The following is an 18,874-nucleotide window of genomic DNA, read 5'->3' as shown; positions in this document are numbered from 1 at the left end:
ATTGTGGAATTGTTGCTCTCTTTTTCTTTCCTCTTATATTACTGAAGAAACCCGAAATCATAACCATCAAAAGTTATTGTTGTGTATGAAACTTTGAAGATTTGACTTCAATTTTGATTGGTTGTAGAAGAAAAAACCTTAATTTTGGACGTTACTGGTAGAGAATTGTTTTTCTGGATTTAGCAGAGGGTTTCAATTGTTTTTCTGGTTTTTCTAGTTTCTAGGTGTGTGGTAATACATGGATGAGGGTGTGGGGTTGGGAGAGAGAAACGTGGGGGGGGGGGAGAGATTTGGAAGAATATACGGTACCATAAATATAGGAGTGATAGAAGGTACAATTAACATATAGTTAAAAAATCTTATAGTATAGAATTGATAATTAGGTATACTAAATGTAATTATATCGAACCTTAAACATTTTTGGGTAAAAATTCCTAAAATAAACCCGACCCCCACACTCATACCCCGCATCGGTACCCTCATTCATCCGTATATAAGCCCGTTCTCCACCTAAGATATTTATTAACGTCTCTCTGCCCATTCAATCTTCTCTGACCGCTCTCGCCATCTCTATCGAACCTCTTTTACTGTTAGGTATTAACGCAACTCTTCCTGTCTCCCTTTCTGAAGCGAAATGCAATCGAAAATCCTTCTCTCTTTCTTCAAAATTCCGTACATCTTCTACTCAATTTGTTTGATTTAGTACGCAATTGCAATTTCTGTTAAACGTTCTTCTTCTTTCGTTCAATCAATCACTATATGAAATTGTAATGCATGCTAATGGCGTGATTCAATTCAGCTTTTGCTGTTTATTTCCTGAGAAAAGCTCCGCAAGAGAACACAGCTGACATCACAAATGCGAAATTCAATATCTTTAGGCTTTTTACATAATTCTTTTGCTAGTAACATAATTTTTGTTAACTTGTATCCCTTTTTATTTTAATGTTTTGTTTCTTTTTGGAACTTTTGCAGATCTTAAGTTGGGAAATATACATCATTTGTAATCACGACTTTAGCAACTACGGAAAAGCCATCGCTTCGTTTTTTCAGGTCCGTTATGTCGCTTCTTTCATTGTATAGTAGTCGATCAAATAATTTGCTTTTGTAGCACGCACTATTTAGTTTTATTACTTTTTGCTCGTAAAAACTCTAGCTTACTCACATATGTTGATTCAGTTTTGAATTCAGTGAGAGAGAGAGCGCGCGCACACACACATATGTTCAAACCCGAGGGTTGGATCCACCTGTGCTCAGAGTTGTTGGAGTTTCATTTCTTTAAGGATTCTAAGAAGCATCATTTTTGTATTCAATGTTAAGCTTTAGGAGTACTGGAGTATTAGTTTTACTAGTGGTACAGTACTGATGGTTGTTGAATATTTGGTGCCTGCATATTTGTTGTCACATGTAAACTTTTCTTTTTTTTTTGTTTGTTTTTCTGTTTCGTTTATTGCTATTGATATATCATTCCAGTTTGAAGAACCATATATTGATATATAAAATGGTTGTACGTTAGAGCAGGAGATAATCATGCTTTATGCCTGTGTGGTATAATCTTGGTGCTCTGCTATATGGTTGTGTAGGTGGTGCATTTTCCTTCCTGTGGACATTATCTGAAATAATAATCCTTTGGAAATATGGTAACTCACGAACTCTATGTATGAAAAACAAGTATAGAAAGAAAACCAAGTATAGATAGAGTTAGATATATATCTTTTAGAACTCACAACATGTACATTCAATCCGCCGATGGTACGAGCCCATGTAACTTCAAGTGGCTTCACATATTAAAAGAACACGGGCAGCTTCACAACAATGGTCTGGTACTAGAAGATGGACTAGAATACCAACTCGCATCTAGTAAACTTTTCGACGCCAAGGTACCCTTGATTGGGAGTCTTTGACATATTGCAAGTTTTTTTTTTCCTTCAAGTTAGTGATGTAGGATCTCGTAATCCAATAGACTTTCCCTATATTGATTATATCAGATCTTTGGTCTTTCTTTATTCTTGCGCTATAATGAAATAAGGCCCCTATAGCTTCAAAGGGGAGTCGTCTTGCCATCAAAGAGTTGGAGTGACAAAATTGAGAACCAATGTTCGACTCCAGCAAAGACGACACTAGGTGAGTTCTTTGTGCGAATTATCTGACACCTATGTTGGTGGGAGATAACATAAACCCGATGAATTAGTCAAGATGGCCTAAGTAGGCGTTTGGACATAAGAATTGTAAAATTCCAAAAAATGGTGAAATTTTTTTTCAAGTGAAAATGGTATTTGAAATTTAGAGTTGTGTTTGGACATAAATTTCAGTTTGGGTTGTTTTTGAAGTTTTGTGAGTGATTTGAGTGAAAATTTTGAAAAACAACTTTTTAGAGTTTTCAAATTTTCAAAAATTTCCAAAATGCATCTTCAAGTGAAAATTGAAAATTTTACGAACAAACGCTGATTTCGAAAAAAGTGAAATTTTTTCGGAAAAAAAGGAATTTTTTTTTATGCCCAAACGCATTCTAAGTTGTTCCACAAACCACCATCATGAAAATAAATAAATAAATAAATTAGGCTTCTTCATTGCAAGTAAGAATTCATCTTGTATAGTTAATTTATTTGTTTAAATACTTTCTTGCTCCACACAAAAAAATCTAAAGTTAAACCATGGAAATTTTTGCTTCTCAGTAACTAATATGATGCCCAAAGTTATGTGTTTGCATTCAATTTATGGACCCATTTGTCGTTTATTAGATAGAATTCCATACAGATTACACCGACCAAACCTCGAATCAATCATTTTTCTTGAGCAGTATGAGGAGAAAACTTCTTACTATGTCTCTAGAGGGTTTTTTTTCGGGGGGGGGGGGGGGGTCATCTACATCTATCCAAATGAGTCATCCATCAAATCGTTGCAATTGATGTTTGATTCACGAGAGAAGGAAAAGATCTTCGGAAAGTGGTGTAGTTTGGTTTTTCATTCAATTTGTGTTTCTCCCTATTCCAATCCATAGTTAAGTTCTAGTTTACTATATGTTGTTAAAATTTTGATTCTGACCACATGATCCTATTGCCTGAATTTGGGAAATTGATTCATATTGGTAGGTAGAAACAAAGAGGGCTGAGGTACCATTATTGTAGTAGATGTTGATGTTATCGGATCACATAAGATGGCAAAATCTTAGTGATCCTATTAGTATTACCTGTTTATATTTTCTCTTAGAAAATGTTGCTCCCATATTATTAAAGTAAATGCATTTTACCTTATACGTAAGTATAAACCACATGCTAGGACAAGAAGCAACACCTAACCTTTGTCTTTGCTATACTTCCTTTTGGAAAGCTTTTTATAGATGTGGACTCTTGTGATAAGGTGTGTGCATAGTTCATGATGCCGTGAATTTTTTTGGATGTATTGTTATATTTTGACTAGATTATAAATTTAATTGCATCATACAATACTAATCGATAGTTATATCCTTTTAAAATTTTTGACTTTTTTGTATTTAACATATGTTAAACACCTTAAAGTTCAAACTTCTGTGAGCATATAATTCACTTTCACATAGTTTCAGAATATATTTGTCCTGTATAAAATGTTTGAGATTACTGTTTTGTTTTTGCATTTTTTTTGTCTTAATCGAAATTTGGCTGAATTGATTCTTGATAAAAAAAAGTTATGACGAATTATTTGAGGCAGAGGCCACATATTCAAGTCAATAAATAGTAGATGTTGATGTTATTATTGTAGTACCATTATTGTAGTAGATGTTGATGTTATCGGATCACTAAAAATTTTGATTTTTTTGTATTTAACATATGTTAAACACCTTAAAGTTCAAACTTATGTTAGCATATAATTCACTTTCACATAGTTTCAGAATATATTTGTCCTGTATAAAATGTTTGAGATTACTGTTTTGTTTTTGCATTTTCTTTGTCTTAACCGAAATTTGGCTGAATTGATTCTTGATAAAAAAAAGTTATGACGAATTATTTGAGGCAGAGTCCACATATTCAAGTCAATAAATAGTAATTGTTTCATCAGTTTCTTGTAGTATCTTAGTACCCTTGAAACAATTCTTCGATTTTTTCCTGAGATATGGATGTTAATCCATTGTGTTCATCTCCATATCAACTTCAGTTAATTTGTCACATGATGAAGTCACGCATCTTATGGGATGCCATTCGGGCTGCTCATTATTTTGCATGGTTAAGTGATGAAAAAATTAAAATGAAAAAAATGGCACGTGCTTCTCTATCCATGCTGCTTTTCATCCATCACTCCTTGCCCATGAAAATTATTAGAAACGTGATTGTCTACTCTAGCTTTCCAGAATAGTGGCTAGGGGTAAAAATAGTTTTTGCCATATTGTTTAACTCTAGGATGACATGCAATTTCACTTGAGTGGCGGATTATCTCAATAGAGATGGCATTTTGAACCAAATCTCAAACTTGTGATAGTAAACTGAAATTTCTATGGTAACTTTGGCTTTTGTAGTACATTGAGATGGCATTTATTGGATGCCAGTCCGATATCTTTGGAATCCAGAAAATGACTTCATTTAAGCAACACTTTAACTAGCTAAGAATGTGGTGATCACTTTTACGGGGCATATCTCGTGCACTGAACTGATCTAATTCTCGCCGTGCATATTTCCCCATCATTTAGTCTTTCATGTAGTTCATTCTTTTCTTCTTTTTCAGTGACCTACCACTATAAGAATTCATTAACTGATGTTTTTCATCTTTGCTGGGTAGGACTTTACCAATATTACTGTTACATGTTCTTTTTCTAGGTAGATGCTGAAAGTCGGCATGGATGTGAATATGAGTTTAGTATCTCCTTGATGATGCTTTTGCAATGCATATTGATGCAGCTTTTAGGTATATCTTAGTGTACTCTTTGGTCAGTTTTTTGGTCTGCTCTTATTCTGTTTGCTTCTGGTGCTTTTCTCGAGTATTTTATCTGAGATGCTACTGTTGTCTGCATAAGTTTTTCTGCATAGTATTTATATTTAGCTTTAATCTGTCAGATTAAGTGCATTCCTAACTAATAGGCATATGCATCATAAGCATGAAGTATCAAGACAGTCAAAGAACATTAACTGTGCTAACATTTTCTTTATTCATAGTTAAACATGATTTGGGTGGCTGTTTTGTGGATACCTATTACATACCAACTTGCTAGCATTTACCAGGTCAATTGACCAATTTTCCCCTTACATCTACGGGTTCTATACCAGTCCTTAATAATTTTAACATATATTCGTGAGCATGGAGTACTTGATCGAGAAGAGAGCTTAATGGCAGTCTGCATCAACTCCACTAATGCAGTGATAGCCTGCAGCATTCCAGTTAGACAAGAATCAAGGGTCCAGATAGTGGGAGTTTGTTTGGTGCATTCAAATTATATGGACGTGAAAATTACCCCAATTTTGTAGTTCCTGGTGTTTCATAGTGTTGTTGCTGAGGCTGGCTTAGCTGGAGATGGAGAGGTGCATGAGGGTCCTCATTGACGCGTAAACTGTTTGAACTCATGGCATTTCTGCTCACTGCATTTGCATCTCTAGTTCCATAAACCTGATTTCCGGCAGAACATGAAATTTTTTTGAAGCAGAATGACTAAAGTTTTTCGTCTTGATTTTTAATACACTAGGAAATTATTATCTACTAGCGTAAGTGAAATCTTTTCTAGGGATATACATCGATACCTTCTTATACAATTCCGTATTTTCTTGACGAGCTAGGTCTAGCTTCTTATAAAGTTCCATGTTTTCTTGATGGCTGAGATTTCCCTGCATTGAAACAGATGGAGTTTAGCTTCTCAGAGAAATTCATAGGATAATGACAACAAGTGGCTGCAGTTATGTGGTTGACCTTTTGGTTTAGTTCTTGCACCTCATCAATCATAATTTGGTCCTACAGAAAGTAGTGGTCGTCAGTACTATTTATACACAATAATATATGGGACATTTGGAGGTGAAAGTTCATACCTTTCTCATACGGACTCCACGAAGACTCATTTCGAGTTGCTTCTCCAAGTTTTGTAAATCTTTGACATTCAGTCCAGATAGCTCTTCACCCATCATTTGTCTGCAGGAGAAACAATCTTTTAAGCCAATCTAGGCCTTTAACATAATATCCATGACTTAACTACAGACTAGCAGTATTCATTTCGCTTCTAGAAGTAACTATATTGACTTATAAAAAAAGAAAAAAAAAGCTATAGCTACACAATACGTGGTGTTTTGGTGTGACGAACTTGACAGTTTGAGCTCCCACAGATATCCGCAATACCATATGATATTAGCTTATCAATGATTAGGTCACAGTCTCCAACTTTAGTGGTTTTGTAAGCTTATACTGGTGAGGCACATCATGTGCAGTCCTCCCAGATCTGCATCTGATTTACTATAGAGTAATTGTTATAATTAGGGGTAGCAAAATGGTTAAAAGAAAACAGTTAACCACCCATATTATCACTAAAAAATGGGTTGGATAATAAACTTTTTAAAAACGGATCAAATATGGATAAGAACCATATTATCCATTTACAAAATGGATAACCAATGGATAACCAATGTGTCTAACTTTTACATTTGTAAAACCTCAAATTGGGGGTTCCTCAAGTTAGGGAGACTAAGAATTCTCCCAAAATTGATCATATGCAAGAAGTCATGGATAATATGGTTACCCATATTATCCGCCGGTTAACCCGTTTTTTATCCGTATTAAATATGGGTCGGGTTGGATAATTTATTCATTTTTATTACCCGTTTTTGACCCGAACCATATCCTACCCGCCCGTTTACCTTGTACTGTAATATATTAAGTATAAGGTGGTTTTCCATTTAAGTCCATGCTAACAGTTTATTAATATGAGATTCTGTGTTCATTGTGAATTGTTGCTTAATATAATTCTTGTCGAGGGAATACAGTGGCTAGTCATTTGAGTTTCCCTTGATCGATTAAGGGTAGTGAATGTATTTCAAGAAGTATATTTCGACGGGAATGCCTCATCCTTTTTTATTGTTATGCAACACTTGGTAGAATGTTGGTGTAAGTTTTATTGCACCATAGGTATGTGTATCTTCTTCTAAATATATCAATGCCTAGTTAGAATATCTCTCATATTCTCGCTGGTTATGAGAGACTCCACGATCATAGTATAGACCTAAGTCACTTTCTCGTCCAGCTGTCTGACCCTAACAACATCCACCTTACCAAAGTTTTTCCTTTAACGATTTTAAATTTTTCTCATCATTGTTCTTGGGGTAATCAGTGGCATGGAATCACATCTCTTTCCTGCCACTATTTTGGGCTTGCATGCTATAAGAAATTTTGTAGACATCTTTCCTGCCAATATTGCGGTTGTTGTTCTCTTTAGGCACCACTTGGTTACTGTTCAACTGCCACTTTAAGAGTTGGTTGCTACACTGGTGATGTCTGGGAAAATTTTCATAGTGCCTTTCTTTCTCGTGTTTGAGGATAGGTTTCCTTCTGTGTGTGCTGCACATAAACCATAACTTTCTCTGGCTTTTTTTGTGTGTGTGTGGGGGGGGGGGGGTATGGACTTATGGTGTCTCTTCCCATTCATTTTTTGGCAATTATTCACCATTCAGGAATCTATTCATTGTTCAGGTAAATTTATTCTGTTCCAAGTTTTATTCAAAATAAGCGACTTAAGTTGGTTTCCCACCTTGAGTTTAAAGGGGCAGGCCAGGCTAGAATGTTAAGCTATACTGTCCCATGTTGGAGAAATATATTCAACCCCATAAATAGGTGTTCCCAAAGTTAAAAAATTTTCTCCAGATCGCTCTTTCATTTTCTAACACCACCTGCCTGGTAGGATCTTAAATGCCTTTCTGTTAGCACTTACAGATTTGATACTTTTGGGAGAGTCTCGAGTGGACATTTGGGTTTTTGAGCATTCTTATTTCAAAACTAAAATGTTTCAAGCTATCTAATCTGTTCGCTTCAGTGTTTGCTGGAAAAGTGGTTGAAAATTAAGGCCTAATTTTTCTGGTTATTCCTGCTTCATAAGTAAGTACCTTGGAAGTCAACATCCATGAAGATAATAGAGGGGCATCCCTACACATTGCACACCTACCTCTAGTAGAACCTTTGAAGTTTCCTTTGTTGGCACAAGTTTAGTTTATGTGCTGCTGTTTTTCTCTCTTTGTGCTAGGAAATAAAATATCTTTAATTGCCTGAGCATGAGAGAAGTGCCGTACAGAGGAAAGAAATCCGTGTCTCAAGAAGTAACTAAAATAGGCTATACCTTACAGTTCAGAACTTCTTATACTATATTCAAGTAAAGTGAAAAAGTTTATTATCCCATGTTGTTACTTTAAGGAAACAGGAAAGATTTCGTGACGTAGTTAGTAGGTATTTTGTTGATTCCAACACAACTATACTGGTAGATGAATGTATGTTACTTTGTCACTGGCAACTGAGGTCTGTATAATTTTCTGGTAGCTGAGGCTTTCATAAGATTTAGTTTCAAAAAGATAAGTATTATATAAATCCAATTAAGTACAACCCCCCGGGAAAAAGGGACGTAAAGAAAATAATTCTCCCCTAAAGGTTATTGCAGGGTTCGTTCATTTTGCAGTGAACCTGATCTCAATGACCTTACACATGAATACCTTTTATCTGTTCTGGCACCGGTGAATGCATTGAAGCGAACATTTATGTATGTATGTTCTCGAGCAGACAAGACAAATGTTGCACATCTTCTGTTGCTTCAATTTTGATGTGGAATTTTCTAAACATTCGTCTTTACATCTCCATTTGATATGATTGTGGTTTGCTCCATAATAATCTGGTATGAGCCATAACTAAGATTGTAATGATGGAATTAAATATAACAACCAGTATCCCTATGTCCTGCTGGGATATGTTCGTAGCAAAATCATGTATGAATCACCAAAATTGGTCCTATTTTGGAGGTCCACTTGAACACAGGATTAGTAGGTCGCTCGATTGTAGGATGTGGAGATTATTTGGCTTTTTATGTGGCTGAAAGAGTGGCAACGATGCCCTGGCTTGCAGAAGCAAAGTTTGGAACAAATGGTTTCCTTATTGATTCTGATGGCGATGGGAGGAGATTTATTAGACCTGGCTTTTAATGAAGAAGAGAATTAGAGAGAAGATAGAGTGAGAGAATTACCACTTATAAACAACAGTAAGGCATGTAGTTTTCTTGAACTATCTAGTACTAGAACTTTCCCAAACATTACCTGCTCAACTTTTTACATGAGTTTAGCCTTTCATCATACAGTGAAGGAGACTTTTCCATTTTATATTCCTTCATGATAGTCTCTTTTTGGTTATTATCTTGGCTCATCTCTTACCCGCTACTCTTCTCTTCTTCTTTTAAACACTATCCCGCTACAAGCAAACAACTTATCAAGGCTTTCCTTTTTCTTTTTCTTTATCTCTATCTTTATCTCTATATCTTTATTTGACACCAATATGTAGAGAGGAAAATGAGAAGGAGAATAAGCTATGGACTGAGGGTGTTTATTGGTGGTGCGGGAGAGGAGGAAGAAAGAAAAGAAAAAGGAGAGGAAAGGAGGCGATATTGATTGTGGAGTTTGGGAAATACAAGCAAGAAGAAAAACGAAAAGCAAAGAAAACTTGTGCCCTTAGCTACGGGATAATTCAATGGAATGGAGTCAGGGCCTGCATTTCATAGAAGGATGCTTAAAGTGCTCAAAAGATAGCTTAGGAGGTAAAGTACTTCAATATCTATCCTTAGGTGGGAGGCTCACTTTAATTAATAGTGTGCTGGATGGAATTCCTACATATTTGATGTCTCTTTTCCCCATCCCAGTCAGTGAGGAAAAGAAATTTGATTCCATGAGAAGTCAGTTTCTTTGGGAGGGGAATGCTGAGAGGAAAAAGTTATCATTTGGTGAAGTGGCAGAAAGTTATTAACGACAAGAAAGGTGGTGGTTTAGGAGTTAAAAATTTAAAGCTGCATAACAAGAGTCTGTTGTTCAAATGGTTGTGGAAATACAATGATGGTGGAGAGGAAATCTGGAAGCAGGTTATTGACATGAGATATGGTAGAGAAGGCTTTTGAGCACCTCGTGCAGTATCTATACCATCGAAAACTGGAGTACGGAAGCAAATAAGTAGATTATGGCTCGAATTTCAGAAATTCATCTCATTAAAGCTGGGAAATGGAAGCAGAATCAGGTTCTGGACAGATGTCTGGCTAGGTGATGATAAGCTGATGAACAAATTTCCTACATTGTATAGTTTAACCAGGAATACACAGTGTACAGTAGCAGAGTGTCATACAGGGGAAGAATGGAGATCAAATTTTAGGAGAAATTTTAATGATTGGGTGTTTGATGAAATTGGTCAACTTTTACATTGGCTGGATTCATTGACCCTTGATGCTAGTATGTTGGACTCTCAAATTTGGCCAGCTGGGAAAGATGGCAAATCTCAGTAAAGAGCTGTTATACTCTTTTGCAAAAACAAATAGGCCACTGGGATTTGACTTGGCCATGGAAGATATTGTGGAAATCACAAGCACCTCCTAAAGTAGCTTGCTTTGGCTGGACTAGCTAGAAATGCATGTTTAACTCAACATATGTTGCAGAGAAGGGGAACTCCTTTGTGCAGTAGATGCTCTTTGTGTGAAAATTCCCAGGAATCTGCAGAACAACTTTCTTTTGCATTGCAATTATACAAGCCAGATATGGGATCTATTTCTTGCTTTGACTGGTGTGTAATGGGTGATGCCAAAGAAGGTGAAAGATCTATTGGTCAGAATCAAAGAGTCAGGAAAAATCTAAAGCAAATCTGGAGGACTTTGCATCTTTTGGACCATCTGGTTGGAAAGAAATAAGAGTATTGAAAATCAGCAGAATCATTTAGCTAGTGTTAGAAATAGTCGTCTTCATAACTTAATACTTTTGGTGTAGGGGAAGTTTGGTAGAAGACTTAGATCAGTACGTGGATTTTATAGAAGTTTTGAGATTGTAATAGTTTTCGGCAGTGCTGAAGTTTTGTATGCTTTCTGTATCTTCTTGGTACTTTTTAAATGAAATTTACATTACCTTATAAAAAAAAAAAGTACTTCAATAAAATTTTGAGATAAATTGCTAAGAGCTAAATAGCAAGTGTTTTTTTTTTGGATCGGTTAAATAACAAGTAGTTTAGTGAAGGAATAATTCATCTCTTCTGGAACAATAAAAGCTCCAATAGATAACTCAATGGAATAGAAGATTCTGAGGTGACATTTTGATTTGCTATTGGTTTAATTCCTGGAAGTTAGGTTTTGGAGAAAGTTCCGTAATTTGGGGAAACGTTATGTATTTGTATTAACTATTACCTTTGAGAAATATGCTTTTAAGAATATTTGTGCTAGTTTTGTGGAAAAAAAACTACCTTAAATTGCTTTGTTTTTTGGAAACCATTTTTGTTTGATTTCAAGAAAACAATCTGTTTTGGGGACAGTTCTTCAAAAAACTTTCCAAGTAAAATGGACTAGGTATTCAAAGAAGTCAAAGAAGGAAAGATTTCGGTTTATTAAATGAGATGACTTCTGTGAGGAGCAGTATTTCAATATTAGATAATGGCTACCTTCATCTCAAAGGAATTCACTTGTAATTCTCAAAAATCAATAGTGCCACCAGGAGAGTATTACAATTCCAACCAAGACTAAGGGCATTCGAGTCACCAATTGGGCACGGACATTCCAATTCCAATCAAGAGGTTTGGAGATCGAGTCACCTAAGGGAAAGTGGAAAGTTCCATTGTTGGCCTCTGTGGAGGGGTTTGGTTTGGGATTCACCAACTAAAATAAAAATACAAGGAGCATCAAGTTACCAAAATAAGTCCAACCCTATGGATTTAACAATATGGTCAACATGCCTTTAGTTTAGTCCTATTGGTAGTTGGATAAGTTATTCACTCACAACATGAAAAATTATGCTAAGAAGAGCTTACCGATGATTCTCTTGCAGGTTCTCTAGTTGTTGCCTCAGCAATGCAGCTTCCCTCTGCCAAAACTGCAACAAAAAAGAAATACTATTTGTAAATTTATTCAATAAGAGAAATCAATAGATGATTTTTTGTGTTATGACTATAGTAATGCAGAATTACTAGCAAACCAAGCTCAACTTTTGTTGCCACATTCCACTGGAGATGCTACTTAGATTTATTTTTCATGACCCATCTCTCTGGTGGCCTAAGCATAGTGATAAGTTAATCTTCTAACACATATCTCTTGCTCTTTTAGTGATGGTACAGGACAAGGTTAATAAGATCGTTTCACTTATCAAAAGCCATAACAAGCCTTTCAAAATTGGTTTAAAGAAAATAATGAGCTGCTGTTGCTTTCTAGCATTTATATCACGTTAACCCCCCCCCCCCCCCCAAAAAAAAAATACTATTTCAAAAGCAAACAAAAGTAAAATATGTCTATTTGTTTTTGTAAAAGTATTTAGTCCTTTTCACAGTCATTTTTGAATTGTATTTACTATATTATTTTAATTTTTTTTTACGACAATTGACACTATTGGTTCGTCATCTAGTACTTTCATTCACCTAGTAATACAACTTAAGGTTGCAACCACATCTGTTGGTGCAAGATAGAACCCTTGGGGCTTGGAATGGATGACTATAAATTTCACTGCATTGAGATAGCATGACGAGGCAAAAGGCCTCTTTTTGGTTTGGTAAATGAGTGTTTAGTTTATAACATGTCCTAATTCAAGTATACAAGGGCATATGTAGGTGTTTATGAAGGTTATGGGGTAATTCATATATTACTTTAGTATTTTTGAGCCGGTACTCAAATTCTTTAACATAGTACGGAAGCGAATTTCGACAAATCCATTCTCGCTAGTAAGTTCATATTAAAGTCCATAGTGTAAATTCCAAAATTAGGTTATATGTGCGGGAAGGTGTTGAGTTATATAAAGCCTATGGCATCCAAATGGTTTATAAGATCTCAAGTTACTCCACTCATTGCCTTGCTATTTTGGATTTGATGCTCAAATTCTTTTACGATGACTAGCTACAGTTGTAGTATAGGTATTGTCGATGTGTTATTTTTAAAAGTTGTCCCTCATTGTGTGTAACTTACTTGCAAGTGCACATGTGTGCTTAGTTTCTCACAAGGCTGCGATTTCTTTATGGCTAGATACAGTTTAATAGGTCAGCGAATTTATAATGAATCTAAGGTTATAAATTGCTAAGTTGCTCGGACACTCGTACGGATGTCCGACACGGGTACAGATCTAGAGATCGGATCCTTCGAGATGTAAATTCTAGGATTCGGGAATACGGATCCTAGTACGGATACGGGTGCAGGGATCCGGCTAAAAATAATTCAAAAAAAATATATAAAAAATGTCTTTAAATTATGAGAAATTATGTGAAATACTTAAGTATAGATTGTAAAGTGTGGATTTCTTTTTTATTCTCAAGTTGTAGATAAGTAAAGGATTGATTTCTTAGAAAATGTATGTTATTTTCTTCAACTTTACCCTAATTATTAGGATTCTGATTTCGGGAACCAAATTGTATCTCATCTCGAATTTTTCATCCGTCGTGGTCAAAGTACCCGAAATTGTTTGACCAGATCCAGTACGGATCTCATACCCACACCGTCGTGTCGACACAGGTACGACACCTAAACTGCCATGTCGGAGCAACTTAGATAAATTGGACACCAGAGATAAGGAGGTAGACATCTAAAAATTGGATCTCGTTCGAACCCTCGATTTGATTCTTTTCCAAGAATGGTGAGTGGGTAGGTAAGCCATGTATCTGGGAAGAGTACCAGAGTGATTCTTTGCATAATTTTTCTATTTTCTAGTTACAGTAAGAACTTGTCCCATTATATTCTGTTACACCTTGTAACTTTGAGGTTGTATTGAGAAGTTTTTATATAAATAGGTAATTGCATTATATGTGATATCATGGTATCAAGGTGAAAAATATACATAAAACCATTTATGTTCCAATCTCCAGCAGTTGAATTTTGAGGTGAAGATTTAATCTACGTCCAAATATGACTTGTGTTTGTCTTGCTGTAGTTAAATAGCAAATTAAGATGAATTTTTCTCTCGACAGGAAAATGTATTAGACTTATGGAGGAGTGAAATTAATTGGAAATGCAAGGGGTTGTTAAATTAGTTATTACCTGTTAAAGTGAATGAGATGGACGACTCTTGTATGATAGTCCAAATCGGTCAACGTTTATCATGGATGAAGATTTTGAGTTTGAGAAAAAGGGAATCTTTTAACAAATTGTGTATGCCTGTCTTTAGGGTTCTACACTAGCTCCTACCCATTACCCCTGTTTCTGCATGTTGGCGCTTCTATTCTATTCTTTGATTTAAACAAATAATTGTGGGAATTTAAGTTATTTGAGAATTTAAGTGATTCGAGTATAAGGTACATGATTAGCATGCATCTAGGTTTGCAGCATGAGAGCCGGGGTATCCTTTGGCTAATTGTTTTTGCATCTCCGGAAGTTGTTGCATCTTCAGTGAGTTGACAGTACTTGACATTTGGTTCAAATGATGGTATGACTTATAATGGAAAAGGATTTGCAAGATTGTATCTCTTGGGTTCAGATGTAGCTCTAAATTGTGACCAGTCAAGTCTAGCCTCATCCTTTTACTCAGGGTTTTTGCATTAGCTGAATCGCTTAGGTTCCTATAATATAGTAAACTTTTCTGCTTTTCTTGATGTACAGGACATTAGGACTTGGAATCCCGATTGGAACTTATGCTCTAGTTCTAACGAGATGCTCGTACTCGAATTTGTGTAGTGTTATAAGTGCCATAGACATGAGCATTGGATGTCATGATGGTGGCATTAGCATATGAGGACAAATCTCAGTATATGCTAAATCATGGCAGCATGGAGCAGTCATATTTGGGTTAAAAGGCACCTGATAAGAGGGGTCAAGAGCTGCTTCTGTGATCAATCTTACCAGAAAATACAGAACAACCATTTCCAGATCTCCTTGCTCCAACTGAACTATTATGGCACTCTGCCAGATAAAAATCCCCAGAACACAGGAAGAGTTTCTGTGTTATGCTGAGATCTAATGCAGCTATATAAGAGACTGGTACCTCACTTCGGTTTGGCAGTAGTATCAGGGCCATGTAACTTCTGAAAACGTGAGGGTCCAGAGTTTCTGTTATTTTCCCTTTAATCACATTTTCTTCACCTATAATTTGACCTGCATCATTGAATACTGATCTGTAAAGCAGAACGAACTATTTTTTGATGGAAATTTTTATTCTCTTGCAGCTTCTCATAGTCCAAATAACACACACCTTCTGACTTCTGTTTCCCCTGCAGCAATTGCAAAGAAGGATTAGATGATTAATCTCGAAATAGTGGAAAGATGGCATGACTAAGCTAAGGTTCGTTATCCTCTTATAGAGCTGGATAATGTTTGAACCAGAGACCTTCAATCAGTGGTATCCCAGAATGTCATTATGATAATGCAACGAGTGGGTAGTTTGTAACAGCTCCATGTTTGTTGTCATCTTGGTATAAAGTTTAGCATCCTTGGTTTTACTATCTTCTCTTCTAGAAGATAATTCTTTACAGGCTTCAATTTGCATCATCAATAGTGCCACATTCGAAACTAATTAGCTGGGATATGATTAGAGGGTAAATATGTAAAGAGATTAATTCCACTGTTAACGAAATGGAGTGACCCTAATGGTCATAATCCAGGATAACTGCTGCGAAATATTGTCTGATACTTTTTAGTTCCTAGAGAAAAAGTGCTAAGCACCAGAATGACTTAAAAGCTCTTAAGTTTCTCGGACAGTCGTCTGATCCTTCGAACCATTAACTGTCAAAAACTTGCATGTTTCTAAGAGCATTTTGAGCTTCTTTATCTTAGCATTTGTGTGTAGTCATCGCCAGGATTTGCAGTATGAAGACAGCAGATGGGTCTAAAAGAATAGACTCATCAATATATGAGTGTCGTTCCTTATTTGCTACTTTTTGTCGAGCACAGGTCATGAAATGGTATTCCCATTGCTTCCAAAATGCTAGTGATAAATGCAGTCATTGCATAAGGTTCTTGATTGGCGCATCTAAAGTGTGTCTATCTCTTTTGTGGGAGGACATTAATTTGTCTAAAGTCCTTGTTCCAATTGCTAGACCTGCATTAGTTCATCAAACTTCCTGCCCTGTGCTAGCATGAATATCTACTCCCTCTTAGGTGCCCTACAATGTATACCTAAATGACAAAGCCAAAGTCGTTTGTGCTTAAGATGAAATTATCTCGGTTTCAAACAGTTTAGAGCTTTTTTACTGGGAATGCCTTGACAACTCTTTTCACTTGCCAGTTTATAGATGTCGCTTGTCTTTTTCATATGTGCTTTTTTGTTGTTGCTGTTTCAGTTCCCATAACGAAATAAAGTGGAGTTGCAGAAGTAACCCTATAAAAGTTGCTTCCCTGATGATCCATTAAGCCATTTGTGATGCTTTCTTCTTGTTATATTATAAAGTCTTCCTTCTTGGCACCATCTCTGTAGCTATGTTGTGCTTCCAGTAGTGGAAGATATGCATGTTCCCACTCTTCTAGATTTTCTTCCGATTGCCACAACGCTAATGGAATTGTATTGGTCCTTTGCCGTTAATGAAATTCATCATAGGTTCCATCTTTAGTTCATTCCTCCATTTCTCCAAATAGACGGGGTGGAATGGGGATGGTAGAACAGGTATCAGCTAATGAGGATCTCCATTCTCTATGCCCATTTGGTTCTGGAATTGATTGACGCATCCTTTCATTGCATGCATGTTCTTGTCCTCAATATTAGAATCATAATCCAATGATCCAGGGATCCAAGTTCATGGAATCAATCCAGATCACGGGTACAACTAAGAGAGGTAGAATTGGAATACTGTGTAGCTGCTGGCATCCAAGTTCTGTAGAATTGGGAACCAAGTTCATGGTATCATTCAATTTTTATTAATTTTGCTAGTATAAATTGTCCTTGAGAATTCTCTTGTCATGCTAATGGTCTGCTGGCAGCCTTACTATTATTGTCTATAGATTCTTGACTCTGTCTTCCTGGGAGAACTTCACACAGACGACCTACTATTTTGCTTGTGCTTGTTACTAACAGTTGAGTATCTTTTCAAGTCTTGTTGAAGAACTTCTAATATTGTTGTTATTACTATTATTAGTATTGTTATTATTACAGTTGTTTATATATATTTAACTTATTCATCACTTTATTTTTTTAATTGGGACAATGATAACAAGAATTGAGCTTGTTAAGTTGTGCCTCACATCGGTAGGTTATGGGTATCTTGGTCTCCTTATATGGTCTTGGGCAATCCTCACCTCACAAGCTAGCTTTTGGGGTTGAGTTAGGCCCAAGGTCCATTCTTATCATGGTATCAGAGTCAGACCCATCCCAATTTATTGTTATCGATGTTGGGCCCCCATTTATGTTGTCCACGCTCCAGTTGCAGACCTGGGCATGAGAGGGGGGGGGTGTTGAGTTGTGTCCCACATCGGTGGGTTATGGGTATCTTGGTCTCCTTATATGGTCTTGGGCAATCATCACCTCACAAGCTAGCTTTTGGGTTGAGTTAGGCCAAAGATCCATTCTTATCATAGCTTAAATGAAAAAGTGATGATTCATATAATCGAAACCAACTTGCTTGGGATCGAGGCATAATTATTGTTGTTATTGTAAGTTGGGGTGGAGTTAGAGTATCACCTAGGGTTCAGACGAACTCAGTAGCTTTTGCTTAGACCCTGTATTCGTGTTAGGAAATTCATTAAATGTGCATAGTTATTTAATTGTAAATCCAGTAACTAAGACGAGTTATGAGCTCGATAGCAAGTTTAGAACCTATAAATTTTTCTGGCTCCGCCTCCGGTTATAAGGTAAAAATAACAGTTTTGGTGTCTTAAACTTGGATACTATTGAACGTCAAGATAATTTAGATGTGCAGAAACATTTTGGCACTCAAAGAAGCAAAGCTTTCTATAGTAAAGACGCTTATAAGATGTATGCTTTAGTGCACAAAACAAACAAGAAGACTGCAGATGCATGAAAGAATGTGCTGTAAAGTCCTGATTCTTTTACGTTGTCAAAAAAGCTTGATACCAGTATAATGTGCTGTAAAGGCTCAAATCCCAGCGGAGGTAAAAACAGTAGGTGATTTTTTTCCATCTGTCCAAGCCTTGATGGACAGAGTTACCCAGTACCTGTGTTGGTGGAAGATAAGAGGTACCTTGTGGAATTAGTTGAGGTGCACGCAAGTTGGCCCGGACACCACAGTTATAAAAATAAGTGCTTTAAAGTCATGTACTTTTTCCCTGCTAGTGCCACGACTTGTAATCTTCTGAAAAGTCAAATGCCTAGTCCTATTCTTTGTTTTCCTTAGCAGACCAAATTATGACTCTGGTTTTGTTTCTGAGGTCATACCACTTTGTTCTTTTCAGAGTGTATTCTAATTTAGACACTATGCTTGGAGGACAAGAGAACCCTAAGGATTTTAGCATGAAAGGAAGTTCTTTTTGGTATTTCATAAATAATGTACAATTAATAGGAGTGTTGAGTCCCACATCGATAATGAAGGGGATGGATGGTCTCCTTATATGGACTTGGGCAATCCTCACCTCTTGAGCTAGCTTTTGGAGTTGATTTAGGCCCAATGTCCTATTAACATGGTATCAGAGTCACTCCGCGTGCAACCTTGAACGGTGGTGGGGTAAACTGAGTCCTTAACACCCTAGGCAAATCCCACATCAACAAAATACGAGAGAGATGTTGTCTATATAAGTAGACATGCCTTAGACTCTAGTGACGCGTTTTAAACCCGTGAAGGCCTAGGCCGAAAGCGGATAATATCACTAGCG

At 36.4% G+C, this 18,874-nt stretch overlaps 1 protein-coding gene and 1 long non-coding RNA gene across 13 annotated transcripts in view; one reads left to right on the top strand and one right to left on the bottom strand.

Annotated features, from left to right (window-relative positions):
• The first annotated feature begins 481 nt into the window (after positions 1-481).
• LOC138880460 (uncharacterized) overlaps positions 482-18,874 on the top strand; it is a 38,149-nt gene continuing 19,756 nt past the window's right edge. For 4 of the 10 annotated variants that reach the window (XR_011403129.1, XR_011403130.1, XR_011403123.1 and 1 more), the window contains exons 1-4: positions 482-594; positions 973-1,050; positions 4,785-4,872; positions 14,720-17,122. This is a non-coding gene — a long non-coding RNA (uncharacterized lncRNA). Of the gene's footprint in view, positions 595-629; positions 703-972; positions 1,051-4,784; positions 4,873-14,719; positions 17,123-18,874 lie in introns of those variants that run through there. The other 6 variants (XR_011403131.1, XR_011403126.1, XR_011403125.1 and 3 more) reach the window with 6 other exon arrangements.
• The window catches only part of LOC104224787 (MADS-box transcription factor 23-like), a 36,292-nt gene continuing 22,486 nt past the window's right edge, over positions 5,069-18,874 (bottom strand). For 2 of the 3 annotated variants that reach the window (XM_070160620.1, XM_070160621.1), the window contains exons 4-11: positions 15,309-15,327; positions 15,102-15,211; positions 11,959-12,020; positions 5,982-6,081; positions 5,866-5,907; positions 5,700-5,783; positions 5,417-5,568; positions 5,069-5,329 (exon numbers count right to left, since the gene is read on the bottom strand). In XM_070160620.1, the coding sequence (XP_070016721.1) occupies positions 5,314-5,329; positions 5,417-5,568; positions 5,700-5,783; positions 5,866-5,907; positions 5,982-6,081; positions 11,959-12,020; positions 15,102-15,211; positions 15,309-15,327 (585 nt within the window). In that variant the 3' untranslated portion in view covers positions 5,069-5,313. The remainder of the gene's footprint in view (positions 5,330-5,416; positions 5,569-5,699; positions 5,784-5,865; positions 5,908-5,981; positions 6,082-11,958; positions 12,021-15,101; positions 15,212-15,308; positions 15,328-18,874) is intronic. The other variant, XM_070160622.1, reaches the window with a different exon arrangement.

This window comes from Nicotiana sylvestris, chromosome 10, assembly GCF_000393655.2.
Source record: "Nicotiana sylvestris chromosome 10, ASM39365v2, whole genome shotgun sequence".
Classification (NCBI taxonomy): Eukaryota; Viridiplantae; Streptophyta; class Magnoliopsida; order Solanales; family Solanaceae; genus Nicotiana; species Nicotiana sylvestris.
The sequence above is the reverse complement of the archived record's forward strand: the minus strand, read 5'-3'. Positions and strand labels throughout refer to the sequence as shown.